The following is a 20877-nucleotide window of genomic DNA, read 5'->3' as shown; positions in this document are numbered from 1 at the left end:
GCTACTAACCATGCATGGAGGGTTCCACCCCAAATCCAGCACCCTGAGACTGTACACGAGCCGTAAGGAAGGAGGCAGAGGACTAGTGAGTGTGAGAGCCACTGTCCAGGATGAAACATCCAAGATCCATAAATACATCAAGGACAAAGCCTCAACGGACGATGTGCTCAGCGAATGTCTCAGGCAATGGGGAACAGAAGACAAGGTGCTGGAAGTACCATCATGGGAGGACAAGCCCCTACATGGGATGTACCACCGACAAATAACTGAGGTGGCTGATGTCAGGAAAACCTACCAATGGCTGGAGAAAGCTGGACTCAAGGACAGCACAGAGGCTCTCATCCTGGCCGCCCAGGAACAGGCCCTAAACACCAGAGCAATAGAGGCTCAGATCTACCACACCAGAGAAGACCCAAGGTGTAGGTTGTGCAAGGAGGCCCCTGAGACAGTCCAGCACATAATAGCAGGGTGCAAGATGCTGGCAGGGAAAGCATACATGGAACGACATAACCAAGTGGCGGGCATAGTGTACAGGAACATCTGTGCAGAATATGGACTGGAAGCCCCGAGATCAAAGTGGGGAACACCCCCAAAAGTGGTGGAGAATGACCGAGCTAAGATCCTGTGGGACTTCCAGATCCAGACAGACAAGATGGTAATGGCGAACCAACCGGACATTGTGGTGGTGGATAAAGAACAGAGGAAAGCCGTTGTGGTGGATGTAGCAATACCAAGTGACTACAACATCAGGAAAAAGGAGCATGAGAAATTGGAGAAGTACCAGGGCCTCAGGGAGGAACTGGAAAAGACCTGGAAGGTGAAGACCACAGTGGTGCCTGTAGTCATCGGGGCCCTCGGGGCAGTCACCCCCAAACTGGAGCAGTGGCTCAAACAGATCCCAGGAACAACATCAGACATCTCAGTCCAGAAATGTGCAGTTCTAGGCACAGCCAAGATACTGCGCAGAACCCTCAAGCTCCCAGGCCTCTGGTAGAGGACCCGAGCTCAGAGGATGAAACAGACCACCCGCGGAGGGTGAGAAGGGAATTTTTATATATATATATATATATATATATATATATATATATTTTTTTTTTTTTTTTTCTTCATATTTACACATTTTCAGAAAGTTTGAAGTCACTCTAGATAAATTATAGAGAGTAATCACTGAAGCGGGGGCTGCACAGTGGTGCAGTTGGTAGAGCTGTCGCCTTGCAGCAAGAAGGTTCTGGGTTCAATTCACAGCCCAGTCTTTCTGCATGGAGTTTGCATGTTCTCCCTGTGCATGCGTGGGTTTTCTCCAGGTACTCCGGTTTCCTCCCACAGTCCAAAAACATGACTGTCAGGTTAATTGGTCTGTCTAAATTGTCCCTAGGTGTGAGTGTGTGTGCATGGTTGTTTGTCCTGTGTGTCTCTGTGTTGCCCTGCAACTGTCTGGCGACCTGTCCAGGGTGACCCCGCCTCTTGCCCGGAACGTTAGCTGGAGATAGGCACCAGCAACTCTCCCAACCCCACCAAGGGACAAGGGTGTCAAGAAAATGGATGGATGGAGGGTAATCACTGAAGCAGAATCATTGGTTAGCATTTTGTTGTTAAAAATAAAAGGCTTTTATCTTTGTGGCATGAATCCCTTTCCTCTCTTTACTCCACACATTTTGGAGATAAAATTGACACGCATGATTTACAATCTTTTCTAGTAACACAGTTCCATAAAGGTGGGAGTGATAGTTCTTAGCTTTTTAGCCATGATGGCTATGAAACAATCCTGTGTTGGTCTAATTTCACTGAAGTCTTTGTTCAGCAGTGAGGCTGAATGCAAGCGGAAGCCCCTCTCAGTACCAGGGATCCTAATTTAAGAAGGGAAAAGGTGCAGCTAAAAAGTTTCTAGGAAATGAAATCCTGGAAACCTTGGTTGAAACATACCTGAAGAGCTTTAATGATCCAGTACAGATTCACCTGTATGTTAAAATCCCCATTTTTACTTTTAGCATTAGCCTTTGAATTTCTTGGCCCACTTTTCATGCTAACAAATGTGCATTTAGTTTAATGTTTGTTTAATCATCCTTTTTGGACATGTTTCTGGCTTCCATTTTATAAAGAAAATGCTGCCTTTTAACAATTTATGATCTCTTGGAATTTACTCTCCGTGATGCCTCATGCTGTCTGATAATTAGTTGACAAAGAGCTTGATAGAGTGTGTTAATCACTTGTTAGAGCACACCCACCTTCATTAAAAAAATGTCATCCCACCTGAAATCAATTAAGCCCAAGGCCTGTTCAAGGTTAAACGACGTTGTTCAGGAAGATGTTATAGGAAACTATATTAGGATTCTTTTAAAATAGAACTGTCCGTGTTTCTAGTGTTAAGATATAGCATGCATAATTTTAATCTGTTTACCTTTATAATTCTCTACACCCATGCATCCAGGCTGTGTGACTGAAAAATGAAAATAGGTTTCCTGCCACCTGTAACAATATGCTGCTGCCTGCATCAGCAATAGCAGTGCAGACCGGCAAAGCCAACACAGAGATCAAAAATGTGCAGGAGATGCTAATTTAAGGTCTGCTGTTTTCTTCCTTTGGTACTTGTATCCCTTTTTGAACCTTAAGGAGTAAATGCACAACATTTAGGTGACTCACCTCTGACAATCTGTTTGGCACAGGCGTTGTAGACTTGTTCCTGTGTGGTGTTAGTGGGGAAGACCTGGTCGTACACGTAGGACTTCCCCTGTGGAGTGCAAAATAAACCTTGTCAGCTATGACAGAGACAGTTTGATGAGAGCCTCCAGTGAGTTTCAACATATAAAAAAACATCCTAGGAGGTTTGTAGAAGGACTTTTATTAGAAATACCATATGTTTTTCACATGACTTTTACTGCCAAACTATAGTGTGTTGTAAACAAACGTGTCACAAGAGAAACCATCACTGTTACTCAGGGTGAGCTTGCTGTATGGAGGCTGTTTCAATGTGTTGTGCAAGGTCTGAGTAAAGTGTCTCATTCTACAAGATGCAGCATGAATGTCCACCTATATTTTATGCAGTATGTGTTTTGATTGGAGTGCTGCTGCTGGGTGAAACTTTAAGTAAAGACTGTTCGACCTCAAGACAGTCAGACTGACAGAGAATCACTCTGAGGTAAAGCCATTAGAGGCAGCGCTGAAGAGCTTCAAGAGTGAACCGATGCATTGGAGAGAAGAAATGGGTTGGAGGAGGAGAGCAGAGGAGTGTAAATGCAGAGAGGGCAGATGAAAACAGATGACCTGAAACCAGACTCTGTATGCAAGAAAGACAGCATGAGGGCAAAAGAGAAAAAGAGAAAAAAGAGTTGCTTTTTGAATTATTTAGACTCACAACCAGAAATCCAGCATATTTGTTAGAGAGGAACTAAAAAATGATGTTAGCACCAGTTTATTTCTCATTTAATGGTTGCAGCTAGAAAACACATTCAAACCCCTTAATCTTTACAACATTACAGCCATTACGACTTCAGATTTGTGTTTGGAATTGGATGTGACAGACCAACACGAAGCAGTACAAAGTCAAAAATAAAGTCCTTAAAAATGCATTCCACATATAATTCCAATAAAATGCATTTACGCTCATGCTTGTGTCAAAATGTGAAAAAACCTGAATCTGTATAAACTACTTTTCAAGCCACTCTGTACAACTAAATATGTTATTTCAATATGACATCGGAGAGTAATAGTCAACCAAACAATCTGAACATTAGCCCAGAGAAAACACGACCAATAAGTCCTGTAATCTGTCAATGTTAGGAAATGGGACAGAGATGCTCTCTATCAAGATTATTGCTGGTAATATTAAGGTTGTTTTGCTGTCTCTTTTAAGAAAACAAATCTATAAAAAACAATTCCCAGCATTTTCAGCCATTAAACCGTAAGCCTCATATAGCACCATCACCCAAAGCACATCTAGCAACCTATTGGATAAAATCATGTAAAAGTACAAGTTTTTACTGAAAAAGAAGTAAAAGTAAAGAAAGATTTCCATTAAAGATGGGAGTTAACAGGACATGTCTGAAGGTGTCACCATCTTTGTCCACAATTCTTCAAAGGATCTGCAGAACCATCCGTGTGCATTATCAACCTTTTAGTAAGGCACAGAGGAAGAGTAAAAGGTCAAAGCTGATGCACCCGGCTGTAGAGTAAAAAAAAAAAGAAAAAAAAGAACAATCCACTTTGTGTGAGGGACAGGCACCACTCCAAGCAATAAGGCTTTTATTTGAAAGCACACAGTAATACGGCTCTACACTGACTCTGCTTAAGACAGTATGATGAAGAAAACACCAGTGATCAACAATTCTCCTTTCTGAAGTGTGACCACAGTGTGGAAGTGGAAAGCATAAATAAAGCAGCTGCTTTTTTAACAGAAACTATTCATCCTGTTAAGTTTTTCATGGTTTTCTGTTGCAGTGGATTTATATGCCAAAACACTTAAATCACTTACTGCAGGATAAATTTATTTCATGAATAAGTCACCACTTTTCTGACTCTACACTTGCAGTATTGCGGGTCAAATATGCTACAATTAAATAAATCATGAATTTGTGAAATAACACATAATATCACAAATAAAAATACCCAGTAAAATTATTGATACTAATTGAAATTTAAATTTTAATGAAAAATTGTCACCATGGCTTGTCAAATACTTATATTTGATTAGTTAACATGAATATGAACTCACTTTCTAGCCCTCACTTAGCTGTAACATATGGGAGAGTCAGATAAATTAACTAATATACAAAATGAGGATGTACATTTTTATATAGATGCTTATTTAATGACTTACAGATGCGCTATGTGGCACCTTTGGCCCTTGATTTTCTAGAAGTAGAAGCAGTGTTAATATTTAAAGCTTGTAAATGTTTATCTCTCATCATCCTGGGCTTTTTTCCAACCAATTTTGCTGTGTAAAAAATTTTTCTTAATGTTTAATGATGAACTTCCATCATACAGTCCTGGTTTGCTACATTAAGTAATTTGTTCCCAGAAGAGCACAGAGAAATTCTGAGAACATCTGAGCTTTATGTTTCTGCATTTTCTACAGCAACACCTAATGAGCTGAGCTGTTTAGCCGATGCTGTAATCACAGCTGCAGGTATAAACAAGACTCCCATCAGGGGTGATTAGGATGTCTCTGTTCCCCAAGAGCCAATTGTACAACACACATGCAAACCAGGCTAAATAACAGAGGGAGAGGGATGAGGAGTGAGACTGAGGAAGCATTATGTGGTCTTCATTGGGTGGAATAAAATAAATCAGTTATATAATCTGGATAGAAAAACTGCCCCTTGACAATCATTTTCAGTGCCTGATCCACTGTTAATCTGCCCTGCACAAATATGATAATAGCATACAAGCATTAGACATCTGTAAGCTCTTCATCTGCCTGTGTGTATCTCTGCTGGCCCTGTCGGTGGACTAAGGTATAAACACAGTGGCTTGTTGGTCTGTTTGTACAATTTAACAGCTGTCTATTCAATTATGTGGCCGGGCACTGATGGAAAAAACTGCAGCGGGAAGCCAAGGGTACTCAAACCGGAGCATGTGTGTCTGTGTACTCATGCAAGAAGGCAAATAATATATCAAATTATGCTGGTTTACGCAGGCATTGTTCATGGCCCTCAGCATTGTGTGCCGTGTCAAACACCCACGTGGCCCGTCCAGCCAGCAATCTGCCCATTCTGCCAGAAAACAAAGAGACAGCAGGAGACTGACTGAGGCGAAAAACAAACTGCAGCGTTTTACAGAGACTGGGAAAGTGATTGGCGGTAGCAAAAGAATAATTGTTTAGGCAGAAAGCGGAGCTTAACAGAAGCAACTCAAGACAGCAAACCACAGAAGAGCACATAAATTATAATAATCAGGACATATAATCATTACAGGTGGCAGCGCTGAAGTGAAAGAGAGAGAGAAACGCAGTCCAAGGCCCAAAATGACAACAAAAAGGACAAACGAAATAAGAGAATCAATCCTCTAAGGAAGCAAAGGAAGCCATCAAAAATCAAGATGAGAAAAAATGGGATGAAATGCTGCAGTGACAACTCCTGAATTTAGATCAGGTCCATGTTCAGCAGTCCATTCACAAAGAATTACATTCTGGCATTTTACAGATCTAAATCATTTAAACTAAAAAGAGCAACATATTATGAGAATGTAAAACATTTCTGGTGGTCCTTTACATCTATTAAAGAATGCCAATGGTTTTGCTATTGAATGAGTATTTATGTCTAATTTGTCTATTATTAGACATGCGATTAGTGCCTCTCACACACCCATAATCTACTTTAACCCTTAGTCACAAATTTACAAGAACATAGCTCAAAATCTGCTTAAATTCACATAATAATCACCATCAATGTATTAAAGTTAATAAATTTCCTCTCAGAATGAGAGGTAATCAAGTTGTGAAACCTTCTCTATATAATTTTTACATTTTTACAATGACCTTTAACTATTCTTAGAAGTTTAATCTCTGCAGAATTTGAAATAGACTTTCTAAATTAAAGAAGGTTTGATTCTGACATATTACAAGCACCAGTCATTTTTTTACTGTGTTCCAACTTTTGACAGGGTTTCATTTCCAACAGACATAGAGTGTAATAAAAATGATATGATTATACTGATAAACATTTGGATTAATGGGTTTGATTAAGGGATTAACTTTAGGGTTTTGATTTAGTTTTTAGAGACATTGCTGATTTGCATCACTAAAGTCTTAGGTTTTTTTTTTATCAAAGCTCAAACTGTTTCTTATCTTTCCAGCTATCTTAGGGTATTTAAAATGATTGTATATGTCAGTTTCAACACAATGAAATAAAAACAAATTTTCAGGCTATTTTCCATTAAAGCAATGTCAGGTTTTTTATTTTGGAGTCTTAATAGAAGAAAGCCTAATTTTATAATTCACATTGCCATTAGGAAGTCTTAATATGATTTTCTACCAAGCTTTAATCTCATGCCCCAAAGCAGAATTTAAGGAGTTTAACATTCAACACCGCTCATTTGCATACTTGGGCTCTTTTGTATGAATGATGATAATCTTCAATAAATCTGTAAAAGACTCAAAAATGTGTTGTTTATCTTCAGAAAGTATCAGAAAATTGAGTGATGCGCAACGGTCAAACTGAAAGGTTAATATTAACGACATTATTGTCCATCAAAGCCATTTCCGAACTGTTTGAAGTTCATCATCTGCGGTAAAAATTAATTTTCACAGCCTGAAAGCATTTAAGACAGCTGTAAATTTCCCCATAAGTAGTGGACTTTCTAGCAAATTCACCCCAAGGTCAGACTGTGAAAAGCTCATACAAAGTGCAAAAATACCGAGAGCTCAATCTCAGCCTACAGGTCTGAGCTAGCATATTAATTAGTCAAACTCTGGATCGTAAGAAAACAGTAACACTTAAAAAATATGGTTTGTTGGAAGGAGTTTCCAGGAGAAAGTTTTACTGCTCTGAAATGGTTTGAGTGAACAGCATGAGAACTGAAAAGATGTCTTTAGAGATCAGGAGAGAGCAAAGTAGAGATGTTTAGTCATAGCAAACAGTAACGCATACAGCACAGACATCTCATGCAAACTGTTAAGGAGTGATGATGATTTTGTGTTTTTTAAGTGAAATGTAAAGCTGGGGTAATCAAGAGAACAAGAATCTAAAACACAGCACCAAATCCAGAGTATAATGGCCAAAATCTGGATTGGAACGGATGAAAACAAAGTTTCAAAGATAGTCTGAGCTTTTTCAAGCAGCTATGTTACTCAAATATGGCTTAGATGAAGAAGGGACATGTGCGGACATTTTAATTGCAGCACTAAAATTACCAGTGGGCTTGTTCATATAAAAGAAAATTCCACTTCATGTGATATATTCTTACTGTTGCTAAAAAATAAAAAATAAAGACAAAAGAGGAGCTTAATTGGATCTGAGGGTCACAAAGATCAGCAAAAAAGGGAAAACTTATCATTTATGTCCAGCTTAGATGTCTTCAATTCCACTCTTACACTGTGGAACAGGGATATGCAAGAACGATTCTTCATTTTTTTAAACGTAACTTTTCTCTTTAAAAAATCTAAAACTTCACACTGGCATATGTGACCAGTCCCAATTAGTAAAAAGAACATTTCAGAAAGTAGCGATTAAAGAAGCATCTATCTGCCTAAAAGCAAGTTATTCATTTAGCTGTTTGTGAAAGAGTAAATGTACAAAACAAGCTTTTTTTAACTGCTTTAATTGCAGGTCAGACATAATATGCACTTACAATGTTTGCTCTAAAAGTGACAAATACGGCAAGATATGCCACAGACATTTCATGCAAATAATCATATCCATAAGAGAGGGGTTAAAATGCTAAAGACAGAAGAACCATTTTCAAACACTAAAAACATTCAGCCCACATGTTTGAGAAGCACTGAAACCAGGTGTTTACATAAATGGTATAAAAAAGCACATACCTATTTCCTCTAAATGTCTGACATTAAATCTAACTAAACTATTCCTCTCCTTGGTCGGATCTGGTTCATCCTTATGTACAATTTCCAGATGACTGATGGTGCCACATTGATGGTTAAATATTTAAATTAACATATAAAGTTACCCTCTCATCATACTATTCAGAATGCAGACAGGATGTGCATCTCAGAGGTGAACAAGCAAAAGCAAAAGACCCTTTGAAGATGCTGACTGAAGCTGGCAAAAAGTGTCACTATCCACAGTGAAACAAGTTTTGTACTGACATATACTGAAAGCAAGAAAAAAATCCATTACTCTAAAAGCAACACTGACTTGAATACAGTTTGCAAATGCAATCAAAGCAAGGACTTCATTGGGTGTGTCCATGATGAACATTGTTTAATTTGGGGGCAAATGGTAGAAAGTCTGCAAGCCTGAGATTAATTACAGCAAAATATGGGGGAGGCAGAATCATGCGATTTTTGCTGCAGGAGGAACTGGCACTATTTACAAAACACATTCTGTTACACGGAAAAACATAATGTGGTCATAGTGAAGCGGCATCTCAAGACCTCAACAAGGAAGTTAAGGCTTTTGCTGAAATGGGTCTTCAAAATGAACAATGACTCTAAGCATACTGCCAAATTTGTGGGCAGAGCTGCAAGTTGCGTGGTAGCAAGGCGACACACACACACCTGTCTCACTCACAACAGTTACTGTCCACGAGAAAAAAGGCTGCGTATCTTTTTACACCATGTGTATAAGTACTTGGTTTCAACTGTAAAGTGCAAAAATGTTAGACATTTAAGGCCAAGGTTGGACTGTGGTCCTCGTTGAAATAAATTAACTGCAGGAAAAGACTTTGCTGTGTTAACGTCACCTGCTTCATTTCACCACTTTTTCCATCCACCTTGACCTCTTCCATCAGAGGTTTTCCAGCTCTGTAATTACCTCCGGCTGCATCCACCTCTGCCTCCGTCAGAGATCCCACATCATTCAGGAGGCCATGTGAGGGCATTTGGCAACAAGGTGTTTAATGTCTGATCGCCATTTGGAAAAGTTGCCCCGTCTTCTTCCACAGAGGACACTTTCAAAGGTACAGCGCCTCCTGCATGCGGTAAATATTCAGTGACTACGAAATAGGGAACAATACAGACACACATCTGCCCATATATCTTCCATTCAGGGAGGTTTCATCTGCGGTCGGATCCTTCATCACCTCAGGTTCCACTCCCACCACACAGATAAATATCCTAAGGAAAGACCTGGATAAGATGGAAGGAAGATTGAGCATTTGTCCCTCCTTCTCTAACACATTTTTCCACCGTTATTGGTTTGCAGAGGAGGAAAAAAAGCTCCTGTTTTACCTTTATCAACCTCTGTGTGTAGGACGTTGTATGTGTGTATCTTAATCGGTCCGTATATCAGCCTTCACCACATTCACATAAACTCTTCTCTCTTTTTGCTCACATAGAACCACAGCTGGACTGACAGGAAGAGAGGACTTAAGGCAGCCAGCGTCTGCCTCATCCGTCAAGCTAATCAGGCTCCGAGTCCCTGATAACAGCATCATTAGTGCTTTTTGCAACAGCAGAAAACCACACACACAACTGCAAAAGGCCCCAGTCACACATTATTATCAAACATTATTGAATTTCCTGTACACTTTACTGACAAGTCTAAGCACAGATGACTGCCACTATATGCCTCAAGGGCAAAGAAGTCCAGTGCTGCAGATTTAAGGTGGTTAAGCCTGAATGCAAACAACCAGAACTGGAGAGTTTGCTGCAAAGTGTATTTTTTTCTGCGCTTAACGGTGCAAATCAGATCCTTTTGTCCTTCTGTATTCATTTAATCAGTAGCCTCGAGAACAAAGTTTTACCTGCCAGGAATAATCAGAGAAAAAAACATCCAGGCAGCAAAGTGGAAGAATTTAGTTAACAGTGAGGGAATGATGAGATAGAGGAGCTCCTTTCATCTCTCCATCTCCTCTCTCCACCATCAACTTGTCACTGACCTGAAAATCAATTTCAGCCCCTCTTGAAGATAGTTTTAATTACCAAAGAGTATTTAGAGCTGGAGGAGGAGGAAAGGCTGACTGGAGGAGATTTGGCTGAGGATGTTAAGGCCAATTCATTGTGGAAAACATTACTTGGATCCCTGAAAGGAAAAGTACACATTAATGCCACACCATAAAGCAAGTTCTCAATCATTCACAGCCTTCTTATAGATCAACAATGGACAGATTATGCAGCAATGTTTAAATATCATGATATAAGTGCTGAATGCATTGACTTTTCAACTCAAATCTGATGTGGGAGGGATCACATCATGAGGGGAGCCAAGAAACTGAGAAATTATTGAGCGTAGAAGATAAAATATGTGCTCACAACAAGGAAGTCTCACAGCGAGCATGACAGGAAGTTGTGGTGAGAAAATGGCTAATAAGGATGTAAACTGTGGCAGATGAGCAAAAATGAGAGCCAGAAAAAATACCAGAAATTAAAGAAAAATGCGGTGCAGACATAATGGAGAAAAGGAAACAAAGCAATGCAAATGCTGAGAACAATTCCAACAAATGTTTATTCATTTCAGGAAATATTTAAATATGGTTGTCCAAAAACCATCCCGTTGTACAGTGTAAGTGTTTGGGAAGAGAGCATTGCTAAGTATCAACTTAAAGACTGTTGATATGAGTCATAAACTGGTAACCCGTCCAGAACCCACACAGCTTCTCATAATGTGTCAGCTATTGTAACTGGCAGAGAAAGGTATAAAAATATTTATATTCATTGTGTTCTTACATCTCAAAGGGGGAGACAATGGGTATTTTCCTCAAAATCTCTTCAACTTTAATTAATTCTGAATATCCAATACAGTGGATAGGAATGCACCATAATATGTATTAATATACACAGTAGCAGCACCATAGAAGCTTAAATCTATAGTTCTGTTTTTTTTCTGCCCCTAAGTGTACAGCCAATCAATGCCAAGCAAAATAAATAGTGTCCCTCGATTGACTGCTTTGGAAATGCCAGCCAATAGCGTGTGGAGTAGCTTATCTTAAAGGTTTTTCAGCTTTCCAAGCTGATTTTTTTTTATATATCTTAGATAAGTTATATGAAAAACTTTGTAGGTTTCCCATGAATAAATTGGATTTACGTTCCACAGAAAACTGCTAAAAGGTGAATGAATAGTGAACTGCAAAAAGGTTTGGGTTTCACAGCACTGTAATAAAAGAATGATGAAGAAGAACAAAGCAGAGTCACGAGTTTTCTTCAGTTTTCTTGGACAAGACTTTAGGTTTTCCTTCAGAAAACCTAAGCTCTGGATGTAGTGAAGTATTTCCTTAACATTTTTTGGATAACATGAGTTCAATACAAAGTAAAGACGGAGACTAAAAACCATATCTGCAGCAGATTAACTAATTCTAGAGGGAAAATTCTTTTAAATGATGTTCAAGCTATTAAATAAATAAAAATACATGGACGAGAAGCCTTTTTATTCTCTTCACCTTTTTATTCTCTTCATCTATCTACTGTATATCAATTTTTCAGCTGACAACTCTTTGGGACTTCTCGTGTTTGTGCACAAAAATACTATTTTATGCCTGTCAGACTGACACATTGCAATATCAAGCCAGAAAGCCCAAACACAGATCAAATGGCTGCAGGCTTTGACAAGCGAACATGATGTGGTGCAAAGCTTGAACTTGAATGGTAAGGAGATGTGCAAAGAGTGAAGAAAAGCAAGGAGCAGCAAACACAATACCTGAACTGAACGATCCCACCAGCATCAGATGAAACAAAAAGTATTTCAGTTCATAAGGTGATCAAAATGAAACTAAGAGGAAAGTCCTTTTGTTTGTTATTTGACACAAGATGTGTTCATGTTTTGAGTAAAACATGTAAAGCATGATGGTTTCTCAGTGATGTTCTGAGACCAGCATCAACAGGTTCATCGGGAGTTTCAGCCTCTTGAGTTGGATGCTATTGGATGTACAAACTGACATGTTTGGGACAATGATTTCAAGAAGGAGTCCTGGAAGATACAAGAGTAGCCATCGTTTTCCTGATTTGAACCGAAAGACATGGTTTCATCATGCAAAGCCTAAAAGAAAGTATTTAACTAAAGGTTTTTGGCCATAAGGAATGGGCTCAGGTATTCTGGTGTCTTGCAGCATGTACGGTTTACACCAGGTCAGCACAGCCAAATGGTGCTCTAAGTACTTAGGATGTTAGTGATGAAGGAGTTGATCATTTTGAGAGTGCAGTACTCGCAGACTGAGATAGTTTTATAAACTGATCTTATTTCACCTGCTGCTAATTTGCATATTTTTCAAGTAAACATAATTTATAATGTGGCTGCAATGATTTTCAGTGAAAATGTAGTTGAAGATAGTAAAAATAACAAATATGCCAGCCCTTTCTCTTCATTACATCAAAAAACAAACAAACCAGACAGAATGGGGAAGATCGAGCTCAGGCAGCAGAGCACAAAGAAGTTTCTATCTGTAGAGATACTGAGATTGTGCAGAGAAGAGTTATTGAAGAAGAGACAGATGTTAAAGCAAGAGGAACAAAGGAACAACTTGTTAGAGACGACAGTGACACCTCATCATGTAAGTGGGTGTTCCAGTGCTCACCTTCAGTGTCACATTCGATCTGACGCCTAGCCTACACATGCTTCACCATTATTTATAGAGCCTCAGACGTCCAGAATCAGGAATAAAAGTTTAAGCATAAATGAGATATCTAACATGAACATGAACAGGAAATCTGTGACCTCCGTCTGAAACAAAACGCTTCGATCACAACCTGAGACAGTCTGAGAAACCAGCTAATAGCTGTCTTTCCCCCCCGAAGGGACTATGTGATGTCAAAGTAAAATATCCAAGGTCCTCCGCCTTGGAGTCACTGTCTCCATTTCAGCCATGGGCTACAGCCTCCCGCTCAACCTGAGAGTAAGTAAATGCACTGAAAATTAATCACAACAGGATATGCGATTCCTCCTGACAACAGCTCTGTCTTTTTTCTGTAATTCTTCAGCATACCAAAGGGAAAATCCAAACACATTTTTCATTTAACAATGAAGGAACTTTGTTTTTCAAGCAGCATGCTGACCAGAGATTTTGCATAACTATTAATATAACTCAGACTGTCTGAAGTAATTTAATCAGCACTTAGTAGCACTTATGAAACAGGCAGGACTTAATTTAATCCGCACCTTTCTTGTTGAAAGTGGGAAAAACTACACCAATTATAGGAGAAAATATAGAGCTGAAAAATTGCAATGATGCTCCATTTCTCTTGGAGTGTGGTTTGATGTGCGGAAGTGCAATCAATCCAATAACCCATGAGGCAAATGCATAGATTGAATTTAACCCTTTATAGAGCAATCAAAGATATCCCAGAAACTAGAAATTTAACCCCCGGGCTGGCACTAATGTTGAGACTATTTGCTGCAACTCAAAACCTTCCCATTACTGAAGACGTCTCCCTCAAAGATCAGATTCATATCCAGAGGCCACATGCATCCAATTTCCACTCCTAGATAACTAAATTATCAAAGAAGGGAGAAGAACCTGTTCTGGGAGGAAGCTTTGCATAAAGATTTTACCTGAAACACCCAATATAAGGTTACAAAGATGTTATGGCCATAATCACTAGATACCCTGATCCAGATGGAAGGCATCATAACGAGAACAATGAGTTTACATAAACAGTAAGTCCTAAACTTACTGGCTTACATCAGTCAGGGATAGTCATCCTTAAGGTTAATGTTCTGAGTTATTATAAAAACATCATAATAAATATGTTATAAATGGGGCTGCACATTGAAAGAGAAAATCAAGGGTCACATTGTCATTGAAATAGTGCACAATAATATAGTAACGTTGTAGAAGAACTGTATTGACACGGATATATTGTTATAACATGTAGTAATAATGTAAAAAAACATATAATTGCATTGTATGTGATAATTAATATTGAACATGTTTTTATGATCAGTTTGTTTTCACAAAGTGTGAACTGATTCATAACACTTTATTGGCCTTTATAAACCTATTTTCACTCCATATATTTGGACATTTCCTTCTGTCAGTCTGCAGCAGGAGGATCGCTGCCTCAGTTTTTGTTCGATATTGACTCAAAAATCTCCCAAGTTGGGTTTTCCTCCACCTACACGTATGCTAGGATTTGGCTGATTTTTAAAAAGTGTTTTGCTCTATGTTCAGAACAGATGAGGATTTTTATGTACCACATTACCTTCTTTGAGGGAAAGTGCTGCACATAGCTATAAAAAAGTAGTAATATGAAGGCATTAAACTAGAACTCAAGTAAAGTAAAATATAAAAGTCAATAGAGCGGCTCAGCTAAACTGAAACTAAAGACCAGTGAAAACTAATGGGTTTTGAGCACTATTTGAAATAATAAAATACTCTGAGCAGTTCTGGCTTTTCCACAGCCTGGAGGGCTGGGGGACTGATTTAAAATTCATGTAATATTTCATGTTTAAAAATATATCATTTTTAGAAATAAATGATTGATTAATAAGTCAATTCATGAGTGACATAAGCTTTTTGGCATACACAGAACAATACACTGTGAGTGCAGCACTTCTGTAGTGAACAGACATCCCTGGTGTAATTAAACAACGCTCTGTTTGTAGTAAAATAAAAGCTGTATGCACAGAAACTCCTGGGGCACTTTTTGCGGAAAGAGAGTAGAAACATTTTTGTTTAAAAACAATATTCGGTAACTGCTGTGTCTAAGGAAGTTTCATGTCGTTAAATGTCTCTCTTACCTTACTCCAGTGGTTCCCAAACTTTTTCTCCTGTGCCCCCCTAGTGGTTCCAAACATTTTCTGAACCCACCCCTCCTTGTTGAACTACGTGCTTTAGCGGGGCGGAACGGGAGGCGGGCGGGGGGAATCGACTTATTTGGGGGCAAAATGAATGTAGGTAGCTGGTCATAGACAACAACACCAGTAGCCTACAGGCTACTTGTTAAGCTTAAGGTGCTGTATTGATATTAGCTAGTCATCTTTTAGCTAACATTACCTGCATCCAACAGCTTTACTCAACTCATTCGGTTAGTTTTGGGGAAAAACTGTGAAAAGCTATTTGCGTTTTGCTGGTGTTCTGCCATGATCCTAACACACCTGTGTAGCTCTGAACAGCAGCAGCAGGTCTCCTTCACTGCTGCACAGGTGTAAACCCAGTGCGAGCGTCTTAGCGCTCATGTTGCGTTTGAAGGCGGCTCGGAAAAACAGGTTACTACATGTTAACGGATCAAACAGTTTTAACTGCTGATAAAAGTGACAGAGGACACAGATATGGGAAGTGTGGATGCCCCTACTGTATCAAATTGACATAGGAATAACAGAAAGTTGGCCATTCTAAGGTAAAAACCCAGCGCATACAGCGTTCATGTTTGTTTGTTTGTTTGTTTGTTTGTTTGTTTGTTTGTTTGTTTGTTTGTTTTTTCATCCAGACGGCTCCCCCCCCCTCCCCCCCCCCCGACCCCTAGGGGGCGCGCCCCACAGTTTGGGAACCTCTGCCTTATTCATTGTTGACAATAAATGCCTCTCCTGTCGCTTTAAGCCTGACTATAAACTAAGGGCTGATCCCCTAACTATCAGAACCTGCAGATTATGATGAATGTGCATTTCATTTTTGTTGTTAATTGTGTAGCAACCAGTCTGACTCCCACACAGATGCTGAGAGGGCAGAATAGAGCTCTGTCTAACCTTTGTCTCAGACAATCTTACAGTTAATTAGCTACAACCAAATCAATAGAAATGTTGTTTTCTTCCGCTTACAGGAGTGTTGAGTTTTTTCAGCAGAAACATTGTAAAAAGACTGCTTTCTCATCAGCGACCTTATAGTGCTTTGAGGCTTGCTGCAAGTAAGTGAATAAGTAAACTACATATGTGAATGAGAGCAACTTTACTGAGAATTTGTCTCTCATCAGGAGAGAAATACACAGAAAAAGATGAGCTGGCAAAGACCAGGTTGCACATATGCTATAATTAACCCGTAATTCATTTTTCAGGCCAGGAACATATATCAGTTTATATTTAACTCACTTAGCTGAACTGAACCTTGAAGCAGTTCTTGTCAAGGATTTACCACTGGGAATGCCCCTCATTATGAATCAACCCGTCCCTATTTATCGCTTAATCTATAATTGGTTATTGTGCTATGTTTTTATCATGTTAAGTCTTGTTGCTGAAATATGCAATACAAATAAACATGACTTAACTAATTATGTTCGTTCTTTAGCTAGGGCCACTGGGGACCAACACTAAAAAGGTTGTATCACCTCTGGCTTTGAGTATGAGGGTGTCCAAATATAGCTGATTTGTGGATGTCAGAGCTACAGCCGGTGGAGTGATGATGAAAAGGTCACGACATATAAGGTTGTGCAGAAAAAATATAAATCTGGGCTCTAAAATATGCATAAAGCCGTTGTAGAAAGGTGAGACAGATGGAATATGACCACGCTTTTTCTTTCCTGTCAGAAAGTGAGCAGCTGGATTTTGAACTGTTTGCAAATGCAACAGTGATACATTATGTAAAACTAAAAATAAAGATAATTTCTATGTTGTTTATTACCAGGGGTGAAAGTAAGGGGGTATGGCAGGGTACTGCGTACCCCTAAAAGATTTAGCTGGGGTACGCAGTACCTGCAAGAGAGGGGAGCAGCTGTCTGCTGTAAAAAATCAGTGAGCTCACTGTGCAGCTGTGAGTTCACCCACTAATTAGCCGTGACTGATTAGTTTTTAAGAACAATCTAAAACACAACTTAATCAGTTATTAAATAACTTTTTTCCAATTTCATATGGTTCGTGCTATAGAGCAGGGCTGCAAAACGTCGATCGCTGAGGGTTTTGAGTCGATCTCAGCGCCGCCAGGACGCTGAAACCAGCACGTCCTCCTCTGGGTCCTTATCAAAACGTTCGTATCTTTCTTAAAGAACAACAAAAAAATCAACAAAACGTGTTCAAATTAATGATCCATAAACAATAATAATCTCAGTAATTATTGTTTCAACAAGGTGTTGTGCAATTCTGTGCGTTTCGGTTCCATAACGAGCAGAGCAGGAGTTTAACTAATCAACCACCGCTGTGTTCATGAGAGGCTTATTAATAATCGCAAAATAAATATCTAGCCTGAAAAACTGATATCGTAACGGACTGAATGTTTTTAACGTAATCTCTGGTCGGCTTGTGGGGCGCAGGAGGTTGCCATGGCAACAGGTGCTTAAATGACAGAGAGAGACAGAGAGTAAAAATGTGCAAGTGGTTTAGAGTTGATCACCTGTTCAGGTTGTTTTACCTTTGTTTGTCTTTGTCTTGGCTCTTTACAGCCGCTGTAATTTCTGAACATTCAACATTCAAATGACAAACTTGGACTAATTATCTCATTCTTTGTGACTATATGTCATTTACAACAAACATCAAACACGGTAAATACATTTCACTAGGTATTTAACAAACAAATGGCTTCTACCGCGATAATTATGTGAAATTAAATTAATTGTCTAATATAAAAAATAGTTTGGTGCTGTCGGGCTCAGAGTCTGAAAGGCTTTTCCTTTATCAAACAACTTTGTTTTTTGCCTCTTATTTAGTGGAAATATTGATGTTGATGAGATTTTCTCCAAAATAATAACATTTTTCAACCTTTACAGCTCCACTGTTGAAAAGTCCAATATCTGGTTTGAGGTGATTCCTCTGGATCCTGTTGGAGGAAAAATATCCCAACTTCAGAAGATGAGCTTTAACCTAATAGAGCTCTGTGGTTCCTCCTGTCAGTATGAGATTCAGGGTGAGGAGGCACCATGTTAGGAAGACGACGTGGAAGCTGCAGGATCTTCAGAACAAACAGGTCATGATGCTGGGCTACTGATTATCCCTCTGTCTGGACACAAGATCAATAGAACCAGATTAAAATATAAAATGAATTATTATATGCCAGATGTACATGGAAAACTGGGATGCACTACCTACCTACCTACCTACCTACCTACCTACCTACCTACCTACCTACCTACCTACCTACCTACCTACCTACCTACCTACCTACCTACCTACCTACCTAACTAACTAACTAACTAACTAACTAACTAACTAACTAAATAATGTATGGAGAAAGAGAGAGAGTCTCCCTTTGCTCCTCCGCCTCCTTGTGTTTTGCCCGAGGCTCTGCTGCCCAGTTCTAACCCCAGTACTCTTTGCCCTCTGCACTGGCGCCGTCCACTGGACCCGCCTCCAGGGTCCACCACTGCCTACTGGATCATTTCAATGGAGATTTCAGACTGTGGCAGGAAGCCGGAGTGCCCGGAGAGAAACCTGCAAACAGGAAACCTGTCAAGTCTTTTTACCTTTTGTCCCCTGATGTCTGATCATTCCTTCTCATAAATGTAAATGAAACCGTTGTTGAGCATGTCTTCACTGCAGTCGCTGTCTGCAGTGAAGACATGCTCGTTGTCTGCCTTCACGGTTCGTTCTCCCTTCATTAAATAACAGTAGACGTCTGTCTGCTTTGGATCCCCACAGATGACGGAGGACAGGTGGTACGTCTCCGTCCCACATTCTGCAGGCACATTGATGGTCTGAGTGGCTTTGGTTTGGTGCTTCCTGGTCAACCTGTGCAGAAAAAATACCAGGACCTTGTTATCGGTCAGGCAGTGTTTTTTCTGCCAGGGTGACCCGCAGCCTGAACAACGGCGTTTGCATGCTAAATCCAACCAGTATTCAAGCAGTATAGATATACTGGTTGAAAATAACACCGGTGGAAGGGCAATCATGGCGCCATTGTTCAGGAGCCTCAGGGAAGTGGCTCCACAGTTAGAGCAGGAGTCGTTGTCGTACAACTCTCTCTCTGTGTCGCCGCCAAATGAATCCAGCCAGACCAGCACAGACTCCAGCAAACTTTTTATGTCATAGTCCTTTCCCACACCTGATGGCAGCTTCTTCTCCCTCAGCTCCATCAGAAGTGGGGAAAGGTCTTGTTGACTAAAATGCTTGCCGGGCTGACGGACAGCTGAGAGGATGAGATTCCCACAGCAGGGGATGGACGATGCCTCCAGAAAAACCTTTTCCTTAGCGAGACACCGATTGGTGACGCTCAGATTTAGGATGCTCTGGAATGCAGCGTTCACCCAGCTGTTCTGGAGCTCATCGGAGAACTTGAAGAAGTTCTCCTCCGCTTGTCCTGGTCCTGCAGATGTCGTCCCTACATCTAGCAGATCCGAGCCAACGCTATCTACTGAATTAACGTTAGGGGAACAGGAAACCTCAACAGCAACAGAAATCTTCACATTCAGAGATGATTTTTCAGACAAATGTTCAACACTGTCAAAGGACCCTGAGAAAGTGGCCTTCAGAGGACTCTCCTGCAAGGATGGGACCAGCGAAACTAAAGCTTTGGCTGTCACTTCAGCCACAGCTTCGGCTGCGAGATCAGCTGCAGACAAATCTTCCCCAGCCGGGTTAGATTTTTCTGCGACTGCAGTCTCACCCTCACGCTGTACCATCATCTCCAAACAAACCTCCCCATCCGGGTCGGTTTGTTCTTTGGAAGTGGATGGAAATCCTTTCCAAAACAGATCGTCCTCTTCATCCTGATCGTATCCTTCATTGGAATCCTTCCCTGGGAAGAAACGATCGCACACTTTCTTCATCCCGGTCGTCACGGCATATCCGATGCCCCAACCAACCGGGAAAATCAGGGGAACAAGTGCTGTCGCAAAACTGAACATTGTTGCTATAGACAAATCTGAAACTCCGAGGAATGTCTGGATCCTGACTGATGCATAGAGATTCTAGCATTCAAGCCTTAGAACTTCTTTGATCTACTGTGATGAACATAATGTCATCTATGACCTCATCAGTGAGCTCACTGGACTTCTGGTGCAACGCCTTGCTTCTGATCGTTGCTATGGAAATGATCAGATCTGCATGACTCAAGCTGACATAAATATTTCAATAAAACGTTATACTTTTTATTTATTTAACATGAAGAGATTAAAAGATTTGAATATGATTTAATTTTTGCTTTTGTGGTTTTCCATACCTGCTGTGGTATAAATGTTCTGAAACCTTTGATCCACTATTATTTTTAGTTACTATTAATTCATTAGGATTATTCATGTATTAATCATTGCACAGTGCTAGGAACAGTCTGTGACTCATTATATTTATTTGTATTAATTTTCGCAGACAATTTAATGCTGTGACTATTTTACCAAACATAAGAAACAAAAGCAGAAGAGCGATCCAGACTTGCACTTATACTTAATTCTTTTGAGGTCCAGAACCCAGAAGTTCTTGGCTTGCATCATTCAGGAGCCTTGGAAATAAAAAGGCTTCATGATTGTATTTCAAAGGCAGA

The 20877-nt window shown here is 39.9% G+C and overlaps 1 protein-coding gene across 2 annotated transcripts in view; it reads right to left on the bottom strand.

Moving 5' to 3' along the window:
• The window catches only part of kif5ab (kinesin family member 5A, b), an 88635-nt gene that overhangs the window by 55611 nt on the left and 12147 nt on the right, over positions 1 to 20877 (bottom strand). For both annotated transcript variants that reach the window (XM_008408475.3, XM_008408474.3), the window contains exon 2: positions 2641 to 2728. In XM_008408475.3, coding sequence (XP_008406697.1) covers positions 2641 to 2728 — 88 coding nt within the window. The remainder of the gene's footprint in view (positions 1 to 2640; positions 2729 to 20877) is intronic.

Source organism: Poecilia reticulata, chromosome 5 (assembly GCF_904066995.2).
Source record: "Poecilia reticulata chromosome 5, P_reticulata-male-v2, whole genome shotgun sequence".
NCBI classification, from domain to species: Eukaryota; Metazoa; Chordata; class Actinopteri; order Cyprinodontiformes; family Poeciliidae; genus Poecilia; species Poecilia reticulata.
This window is presented reverse-complemented; position numbering and strand designations above follow the sequence as displayed.